Source organism: Odontesthes bonariensis, chromosome 8 (assembly GCF_027942865.1).
Source record: "Odontesthes bonariensis isolate fOdoBon6 chromosome 8, fOdoBon6.hap1, whole genome shotgun sequence".
Classification (NCBI taxonomy): Eukaryota; Metazoa; Chordata; class Actinopteri; order Atheriniformes; family Atherinopsidae; genus Odontesthes; species Odontesthes bonariensis.
The window spans coordinates 3,738,010-3,748,548 of record NC_134513.1 but is presented as its reverse complement, the minus strand read 5'-3'; the positions used below and the strand labels follow the sequence as shown (position 1 = coordinate 3,748,548).

The 10,539-nt window shown below is 42.7% G+C and overlaps 1 protein-coding gene across 1 annotated transcript; it reads left to right on the top strand.

Moving 5' to 3' along the window:
• Positions 1–273: 273 nt before the first annotated feature.
• Positions 274–4,382, top strand: pim3 (Pim-3 proto-oncogene, serine/threonine kinase). Its single transcript, XM_075471333.1, has 6 exons — positions 274–800; positions 946–1,055; positions 1,193–1,243; positions 1,393–1,756; positions 2,259–2,435; positions 2,544–4,382. Exons 1-6 carry the CDS (start codon positions 713–715, stop codon positions 2,747–2,749), a joined length of 996 nt encoding a protein of 331 aa, XP_075327448.1. The 5' UTR covers positions 274–712; the 3' UTR covers positions 2,750–4,382.
• Positions 4,383–10,539: the final 6,157 nt, after the last annotated feature.

Sequence of the window (10,539 nt, the reverse complement as noted above, 5' to 3'; positions counted from 1 at the left end):
AGCTCAAAGCTCCCAGACAAGGGATTCATGGGCGTCTCATACTATGAGAAAGTAGTGCGCCGCCGTTTCTTCTCACTTCGACGGATTGTCCCACTAATAGTTTAATTTCACCACAGTGTTTGGATATCGGGGGTATTCTGAGTGGGATTTGGGGAAAAGTCGCGGCGTTACGGCGGATTTGTGGCATAGTGGCGGTTTGTGTTGGTGGCGGAGGGATACCGGCGTCCAGGTTGCGCGTCAAAATATTGGCTGGAGCAGACCGCGCCAAAGCTCAGACAGCGGCCACTCTCCGGGATAATAACAAACCGCCGTGTGGACCTTTAAACGCGCTCTGCTGCACGGTCGCTCCACGCATCGCAGTGTTTGGCTTTTTGCTTCTCTTTAACATCATTTAACATCATTTAACAGGACTGATTTTGCTGTTTTTTTTGTCGGAAATACTCGGATTTAATGCCGGTTTTCGGGACGCGGTGCGCGGCTTCTCAGTCGTGACACGACTCTGACGGGCGCGGTGCGGCGGAGTTGGCGCACTGCTGGACTGGATATAATATTCCCCCTGCAGCCACGGTCCGCACCACCGCTTAAACAGCGACTACAACGCACGCAACGTCTTATTTCATCTTTTTTTTCTTCTGTATTTCTGTGCGTGTGCGTGCGAGACTCTGCACTCTGTTGGATACGAACAGTTTAACACCGGCTTTTCAGCTCGAATATGTTGCTGTCAAAGTTTGGCTCTTTTTCGCACATTTGCAACCCTTCAAGCATGGACCATCTGCCCGTGAAGATACAGCTCCCACCGGGTAGGTTTTACCGCCCCGAAATGTCGGATTATTCTCAGATAAAAACACAGAAATGTGGAGTTTGCGCAAAACCCGCTGCGGTTTGCGGCTCCTGGAGCAGAAAATAATCTAAATATATTTATATATTTGTTGGTTTTATTTGCAGTCAAAGTGGAGAAGGAGGCTTTTGAGAAGGTTTACCAGGTGGGGTCGGTGCTGGGCAGCGGAGGATTCGGGACGGTGTACGCCGGCAGCCGGATCTCTGATGGCGCACCGGTAAGGACGCGGACTGTGGAGGGGTGGGGGGGGGGGTCGTGGTTAATGTTTTGATCCTCCATGTGGCGCCATCAAAGCGCCACCAGGTCTCCGCCACATTTACTCATCTCGCCGTCTTATTTCTTGTGTTTTCCCAGGTTGCTGTGAAGCATGTGGCGAAGGAGAGGGTGACGGAGTGGGGCTCAATTGTAAGTATTCCCAGAATTGTGCGTAATTGTGCGTATGCGCGTGGTTTGTTTTGGTGTCGCCCCCCCTCCCGTTGCTGGGTGGGGGTTTTGTGTTGTTATGCGTGCATTAACCTAATGGCTTATTATTTATTTTTATTTTTTTAATGCAGAATGGAGCCATGGTGCCGCTGGAGATCCTGCTGCTGAAGAAGGTCAGCTCGTCTTTTCGCGGAGTTATCAAATTGCTGGACTTTTACGAGCGCGCGGACGGCTGGCTGATCGTGATGGAGAGGCCGGAGCTGGTCAAGGACCTGTTCGACTTCATCACGGAGAAGGGCGCCCTGGACGAGGACACGGCGCGGGGCTTTTTCCGCCAGGTCCTGGAGGCGGTGCGCCACTGCTACAGCTGCGGCGTCGTGCACAGGGACATCAAAGATGAAAACCTGCTCGTGGACCTACGCACGGGGGAGCTTAAGCTTATCGATTTTGGCTCAGGGGCGATTCTCAAGGACACCGTCTACACTGATTTCGATGGTAAGCGCGCCGCCCTGTCCGCCGCCATCAGCTGCTGTTGTGATATGTGACTGTGCGCGTTTCTCATGCGCCGTGCGCGCGCTCCTCCGCGTTTGCCCTTGATGCTAAATTCAGACATGGAGGCGTTCACGAGGCTGTGACGCAGCGCGCTGTTTTTGGTCGAGGGTTTTCCTGGCCAAGAGGCTCGCGCCTGTGACCACTAAGGATGTGAGTCATGGTTTATCAGCCCGCGTGACGCATCTTATGAGCTTTTTTGTTGCGTTTCCGGTCATTATTATTGGAATAAAACGTGGAAATGTTGTTGGATGTTAGGTCGATGCCACGTAACATCTGTTTGTTGTGAAACCCGAGTCGGAGGTTCACGTGATGGGCTCGAGTTCCTCCTTCCAGCAGGGGGGAGGGGGGGGGGCAGCATTTCTACCGTGACTCAGCTGTTTTTTGTTGTTGTCACACTTTGCCTCACTCACCTTCCTCTCTTTTTATTTATTTATTTTTCTAACAGGTACCAGAGTCTACAGCCCACCTGAGTGGATCCGTTTCCATAGATACCACGGCCGCTCGGCGACGGTGTGGTCGCTCGGCGTGCTGCTGTACGACATGGTGTGCGGAGACATCCCCTTCGAGCAGGACGAGGAGATCCTGAGAGGCCGGCTGTACTTCAGGAGGAGGATCTCAGCCGGTGAGTTGACTCTGTTGCCCTCTAGCCTCGGTTATCGGTACAGCCCCCCCCAAAAAATCCACCGATTCTGACTCATTTTGCATCTAAAACTGCGTATGTTCCCCTCAGAGTGCCAGCAGCTGATCAAATGGTGTCTGGCCCTGCGGCCCTCGGACCGCCCCACCCTGGAGCAGATCTGCGACCACCCCTGGATGCGGGTGACGGAGTCGGAGTCGCCCAAGTCGCCGGAGGAGCCTGTTGCCGGGGAGATCCGCCTCAGGACCATCGACACAGACTCATCGTCAAGCACAAGCTCGAGCAAGGAGAGCCTCTGAGTGCGGCTGCGATGGACTGAACGGACTTTCTGAGGAAAGAGGGGGTGGGGGGGGGGCATGGACTGAAGGCCAGCAGCTTGTAGCCCACCTGGCTCGACTCAGCTGGCCCAGCGAGAGAAATTTACTTTAATTTTCCCCTTTTTTACGGGAATTTCTAATTTATTACAGTTTGTTCTTCTTATTTCCCCCCCATTTTTTTTATTTTCTCTTTTTTGTTTCCTGATGGGGAACGCTTTGCTGTTGGGGCGGTCTTACCAGTTCTATTTATCCCCCCCCCCCCTTCCCTTTTAAACGTTTTGTTACTCGGCTGGTATAAACAGCTGGAAAGGCCCCCCCATTCAGACATGGCTGCTCTCATAGAGCTCGGAGAAGACTTTTTAATTTAAAGTGTTTTAAATTTGATTTTGGAGTGCCTTTTTTTTTTTGGAAAGCTGCTTTTTCTTGTTGGGGGAGGGGGGGGGGACCTTTCGTCTACAGGTCTTGTTTTTGGGGGTAAAGTTGTCTGCTGTGTTGGAAGGAGGGTTGATGCTTTTTATTCTTTATTTTTTCCCCTCCTCCTCCTCCTTCCATCACTGAAAGCCAACTGTGCCCAGGCCAAGAGGTTAAGTTAGACTGAGATGTGTGTGGGGGGGCTTTTCCTTTTCGTTTTCCTTTTTCCGTACAACGAAATACTTGAAACACGCTCGACTCGGCTCTGTGTCGCTCTCTTTAACGCTGCTCATTCACTCTATAGCCTGAACAGGTGTTTGGAAACTGGATCCTGTCTTTTCTGAATGTCTACAAATGTCAACAAACACGTGTACACCTCTTCCTCCCCCCTCCTCCCTCCATCTTTGCCTCTGTCGCGGGGCATTTGGCCCCCCTGACCTATCGCTTCTTTTTGCCTCCCACCGTCTCACTGCTCGGCACGACACGGCCCCCCCACCCCTGGCCTGTCTCAGGGTTCGGGGTGTGAAATGCACAATCAATGCAATATTCATGGACGCTTTTTTTTTTCCAGTTTTTTCCTCCCCCTCTTTTTTTGTGGATTAAACAGAATATTGTACAGTGTGTAATTCTTTTTCATCTTTTTGTGTGTACATGACCCCCCTCCCATTTGCATTTAATTTATTCGTAAACATGTAGACATTCCACACTCTGTGGTTATTTATTTATTTATTGTCTATGCTTAAATTCTCCCCTGAAAATCTGCATATCCTACTTGGCCTTTGGTTTGCATTCCTATAACTTATTTTTACATTTCGACCTTTTTATTTTTATTTTTTTTAGACGTGGAGGATGCACTGAAGCAGTTGTCGATGTAAAGCAGAATAAAACGTTTACTTAAATTTGAAAAGCGCATTTGAATGTTATTTAACTACTTCGAAGAGAGAAAAACAAAACAAAAAAAAAAATATCTGTTGATAATGTTGAACGTACCGGGAGTTAATCCATCTGGTTTGTGTTCTGTCGAGATTAATTTGAGTTCTATGGGAAGCTGAGCGAGAGGTTGAACAGTTTTCATGGTTGTCACATAGCCACATAATGGAGACCTTTCAGTTTAGCTGTGTGACTTGTGGCTGTGAAGGATGGATATTGCTATTTTTTGATACAGAAGTTTCAATTAAACACCCATTTTTATGTACAGAAAGAAGTCTGGTGTCTTGATCATTTCAAATCTTTGCATTTAGAACAAAAAACAAACCCACCTACATCATTCTACATCACAAAGATGCTTTAAAATGACTGATAAAACTCCACCGGGGAGGCGGGACGAGGCTAATAATCCATAGCGATAAGGAGACTTGTTGATGTGGCTGAAGACAAACATCACAGGAGCCATTAACGGGAGGGCAAATAAGAGCCACATGGAGAAATCAGGATGCAAGACAGCGGAAAAGAAAGATATATAACTAATTGCTTTTCCATATTAAGCCTCATAAATCATATTGGGCTCAGGGTGTCCATCAGTCCATCAGCTGGTGTGTTTTAGTCTTTTATCCAGGGAGGTGCTGCCCCCTCTGGTGAGTTGGTGCAACAGGTTTCACCTGTTATCTCACACAGCAACACATCTCAGTGTAAACCAAAATTATCTGTGGCAGGTGATGTGAATTATTGAAAATAAGAAGAGCTTTCAGATCCTGTTCATCTGCTGGAGATAGTTCTTTAGGCCTGACACTTCTTCTTCTGTCCTCCACTTGTCCAGTTTCCTCAAATGTTTTAAGGACACACTGCACACCATGCTGAGATATGCCAAGTTTTCAGCTAACAGCTCTTTGGGAATCACCTTGTTGCTGCAGAAATCCTGTTTTCTGTCTGTCACACTGTGTTATCTTTGCTGTTTTTCACACATGCAGCTAAAGAAATGGGAACTAATCTTAATTCCAGTCTGAAACCCACAAAGAACTTCTAGATTATTCATTTCTGGTGGCATAAAGCAGTTTAATCATTTAATTTATATTAATTGTTCCATAATTAGTCATTAGATTATATCTTATATTCCTTTTTTAAGCTTTAAATTTAATCTTATTTACTTTTTCTTGATATTGAATAACATATCATTCTTATTATTGTCTGTATTTTTCCTACTTTTCTACTTTTAGACATGATAACGTTCATTTTTTGGGGATTAGGATTTTTTTCAAACTGAATTTCTTATATTAATTTGACTCTTTTGGTAACTGAAAGCAGTTTTAAACGTTAATGTTAAAAAAAGTTGAAACTATGAAGCTGTTTTTCACAGATGCAGCTAAAGAAATGGGAACAGATGATATGTCTCTGTGACAGGCTGCTGGGAACAAAGTGCCTAAAGATCCAGTTTTCTTTCATTCTTTGAGTTAGGGACCTTTGAGATGGTTGAGTATTCAGTAGTCAGGTACAAGGACTGGACTGAAAATGAGAGGAAAAAGCAGCCAAACAAATCCTGGAGAACTATTGCTCATGACCACTTGAAAAGTCTGGCTTATTAGAAGTTAAATATAAAGAAATGAGGGGTGGATGACAGCTTTTGTGTCATATTATGCATCTATTTGGCTGATGGAATGACAGACAGTCAAGGTTTCACATTAAAAATCATCATCCCTGCTTAAATAATAATCTGAAGCACTCTCTTTACACATCTGAGTTCAGTTGACTGGCTGCTTCCTGTTCAGCTGGAGTGGAGACATATTGGCACTTGAGCGCTTCATAAGCCAGCTGGTCCTTGAGTCATCTCAGGCATATCATTCAGAATGAAGCGATTGATTTATATGCATAGGAAAAAAGAAGGAATCGGCTTTCTTTCCTCAGAATTGTTCTTATTGAGCTGCCTTTGTAAATGAAGATGGGAAAATGCATGCCAGCGTTGCCTTAAGCGCTAACAGTATGCCGTCCTTTACAGATAACACCGGAGAGCTAAAACCGAGTAAACAAACAAGATATAACAGGATAGCTATTTGCACAATTCCCAGTCTTCATGCTGCGCTAAGCTGCCTCCAGATGCATATTGACCATGCGAGGTGATCCATCTAAACACTGGAAAAAATCTTACCAAGTATATTTGTCTCATTTCTAGTCAAAATATCTGATTACACTTAATATAAGACACAACTGCCTAACAAGTACTATTTGGAATATCTTGTTAAATGAAAAAGTCTTGAAAACAAATTGTTTTGAGTCGGATTTCATATGAAACAAGCTTTTTTTTTACATTTGAAGAGGTTTTTAAGCTAATTTCAAGATCACTTTTAACTCAAAAGTCCCAAATATCACATCTTATTTCAAGAAATCTTGACAAGCCGATTTTCACTAGTTCCATTGGCAGATTTGTTTGCTTATTTCAAGGAAAAACGTCTTTTATTTGTTGGTTTTTTTTAACTTATTTGGTGCGAGAGCCCTGGTTGGAACATCAGAACATGGCGCCAAGTGCGAAGAAAGTGCAATAAAAACAAAGCAAAGGATACTTGTGTCAAAAGTCACAAGGTTGTGTGTGGGAGCTGCACCTGTACCAGGTTACCTGTGTTGACTGTGAGTGACTGTGAGCCATAAGCAAAACAAGCATCATAACAGAGTGTCTTCAGCTGGCTGGCAGCCATCACAGCATTTAGGAATGTTCATAATCGTTTTCATTGCTAAGGTCTAATGATGACACCAACCTATTTTGAAAGCAGGATGAATTTGTTTTTATTTCACAGAGAAAATGGTTTCGGTTCGAGTTTGCATGTGTAACTGCAGAGAAGTTACGTTGTGTCAATTAAATAAATAAAACACTCAATAATTATAGTTTTCATTTAGTGTCCTGGTGTGTTTTTTCACTTATTCCACCAATTTATTCTTAGATCTAATGATAATCCAAATTATATACAAATAATGACCATAGCAGTCAAAATGACGCTGTTGGGTAGCTTTAACTTTGGACAGTTAGGCTAGCTGCTCCCTAACAAACCTAAACTCTCTTTATGCTAGCTAAGTGAACCACCTGCTTAGCTTCATGTTTAGCATTTAGCAGCTTTTCTTGATCTTCCTGGCTAACCATTATCTAGCCCCCTAACTGCTGCCTATCATATATATTGTGGTTAAAATGTCTTCTCTCTTTTTTTTTTCTCATTCAAAGCATTAAAACCTTTTCGGTCAAATGTCACAGGTGATGTTCTGATATTCCGATCCGATGGAGAGTCATTGGGGGAAGTGATTTTGTAGCTACCTTGATGTAGACGAGTGGTTTCCAGCTGTTTATCCTTGAATCGTCCCCACTCATATCTACAAAAAAAGCTGAGTGGGAGAAAAACCTGAAACTGTTTGTCCAACGGTGTGTGAAAGCGTTCCCCCTTAAAATATTTATTTGACACTGAATCAGCTTGAAGTCGAGCAAACTCATCATCACGACCAATATTCAACATCCTCACGATTACTCATCATTATCTGGACTTAATATCCTTTGAAGCATGTTTAGAGTTAAGAAAATATGTTTGTAAAGATGCACACAAAATGCAATGAGACTATTTTGATTTTAGACCATCTTTTGCACTGAATAATGACTGTCTGACTGACCGACTGTGGTCATGAGAACTTGTCTATTACATGCGAATGAGGGAGAAAATGGCCCCGTTCCTGAAAAGGTTAAAGGAATTGCAGAAGGTTCCTACAGTGGGAATGAGCCTAATGTCATGTGAAAATGACTGATGGTATTTCTCTTAATTCCTTGAAGCAGAAGAGCCTCAGGTAAAAAAACAAAAAAAAAAGAAAAGCGTGCATTTTGGACACAAACTACCCAAACATTCCCTTGTTGCCGCGACAAAGTGGCAGTGACGGATGATGATAACCAGCCTCAAACCGAAGCAGACGGCGCTCTGGCGCATGCCACGCGGCATTTAATGAGGATTTCACGGTGAGAGCGGGCGAGGCCTCGCTGCAGCCTGCAGTCCTGAGAGGAGGGGATCGCAATAAAGACAAGTTGCAGGTCATTTGCATGTAGAAAAGGCCCCGAGACACAAAGACAATGGAGGATTAGCAGGGATGCATATAGGAACACAGATGTTAACGCTTTAAATCTGACACCAGCCATCGTTTATGGCTCAAGGTGGTGCGGGATTACCTGGAAGGAAGGGGGTTTAAATAAATGCCCCTCCAAAAATAAGTAAAAAAACAACAAATACGAGACGTTTTTGCTTGAAATAAGCAAATAAATCTGCCAATGGAACTAGTGAAAATGGGCGCGTCAAGATTTCTTGAAATAAGATGTGATATTTGGGACTTTTGAGATAAAAGTGATCTTGAAATTTGCTTAAAAAAAAGCTTGTTTCATATGATATGTGACTCAAAACAATTTGTTTTCAAGACTTTTTTTTATTTAACAAGATATTCCAGATGTATTGTCTTCAAACAAGTCCCTATATCTGGCTGAAATAGCACTTGTTAGGCAGTTGTGTCTTATATTAAGTGTAATGAGATATTTGGACTAGAAATGAGACAAATATACTTGGTGAGACTTAGATTTTCTCCAGTGCTCCGTGACATCATCTCATTGGTGCATTTCTTGAACAGGAACGAAGCATTTATGGCAGCCAGGTCAAGAATATTATAAAACACCACCACTGGCCTTCTTCATGTAGGTGCTTTCACTGAGTATTTCCTCGCCATTTTGTCAAGCACATCTACTCCAACCTTGGTTCTGTTGTAGTATGTCACAGTCTCCGGTTTAGCCTTGCGGCCACTTGTGATGTCGAGAGCTGTGTGGACAGTGCTTAGAATGGAGACATTTTTCCTTGGTTTGCATTGATAGACTGTTAGGGTTGCATTGTCACATTTCAAAAAGGCCCTTTGCTCCTTTACAGATGGAGGAAGCTCTCGTCTGATCTGATTTACTTTACCAACCAGGCTGGTTTTCTGGGCCTTCAGTGCATTGGCAAGTTCTAGGGAAGTAAAGAAGTTATTGGTGATGTTTCTCCCCTTCCCCAGGAACGGCTCGGCCAATTTCAACACCACATCTTCCTTCTACTTGTCATTTCTTTGTCTCTCTAGGGTTCAGAGTGAAGCTATAACTAGGTTTTAGCTTCACAGAGCATAAAAAACAAACAGACAATCGAGCAGGGGAAAGAGCGGGAAAACGTAGCAAGTAGTAAAATATGACACCCCATGTGAAAAGCATGCAGTCAATTTGACTGCTATGGTCATTCAAGGTAGTAATACTCAGATCTCTTTTCTGTTTTGAAATTTTAATGATAAAACAATGTTAGAATAAAATATACACATATTTAGGAAAAGTCAGGGTCCTATTGGTACATAGGTTTTTTTTTTTTTGAACCAAGTTACGACCAAATTTTGAAACTGACTGCCTTGGTAGTTCGAGTGACTCACTGATTAACGCATTGTGTGTTCTTTGAAATTCATGCAGGACAATAAAATGCAGACACTTAACAAGCCTTGATCATTTTCTTAAATTAGCAAGTTTAGCCATCTATGAGTGTCTAAAGTCGGACTCTTGAATGCTCCTCTGTTTGGTAGCAGGCTTTCAGGAGTGATGGGATAACATATTAAGTATGTAGCTGCTTCCTCCTGTTTCTCATGTTTATGCTAAGTTACGCTAATCAATTGCTGGTGTAGCTACATGATTTAGTTAGCATAATAGATATGAGTGCTGTATGAAACTTCCCAAAATGTTTAACTATTCTACACTGGAAAAAATCTAAATATTACCAAGTATATTTTTCTTATTGAGTATTTAATAACGCTTGATATAAGACACAACTGCCTAATAAGTACCATTTCAGCCAGATATAGGGACTTGTTTGAAGACAATACATCTTGAATATCTTGTTAAATGAAAAAGTCTTGAAAACATCTTGTTTTGAGTCATATTTCACATGAAACAAGCTTTTTTTTTCATTTGAAGAGGTTTTTAAGCTAATATCAAGATCACTTTTATCAAAAAAGTCCTAAATATCACATTTTATTTCAAGAAATCTTGACAAGCCAATTTTCACTAGTTCCATTGGCAGATTTTTTTTGCTTATTTCAAGCAAAAACGTCTTTTATTTGTTGTTTTTTTACTTATTTTTGGAGGGGCATTTTTTCCAGTGTAAGTCCCCAAACAAATTTTGTTGGACACATCTATCTTTTAAAACTTGTGCAAGTATCTCATTTTTAAACAAAGTGTAGCTATGTTTTTTTTTGCATCTATTAGCTTAATTTAGCTATCTATGGATTAAATCTATGGAGCGCGCTATTCGCCAATGGAACTGAACCCTTCTGTTACGGTTGAGGTCATTAATTCCTAACCTTTTTTTCTGTGTTGCTCTGTGTTCTCTGAGTTAAAGTGCTGGCACGTAAGGCTT

Bases quoted from the DNA above. Each gene is read 5' to 3' on its own strand.
- pim3 (XM_075471333.1), top strand. From the start codon at position 713: ATGTTGCTGTCAAAGTTTGGCTCTTTTTCGCACATTTGCAACCCTTCA. The intron at 801-945 runs GTAGGTTTTACC...TTTTATTTGCAG, and splicing joins GAAGATACAGCTCCCACCGG to TCAAAGTGGAGAAGGAGGCT. The intron at 1,056-1,192 runs GTAAGGACGCGG...GTGTTTTCCCAG, and splicing joins GGATCTCTGATGGCGCACCG to GTTGCTGTGAAGCATGTGGC.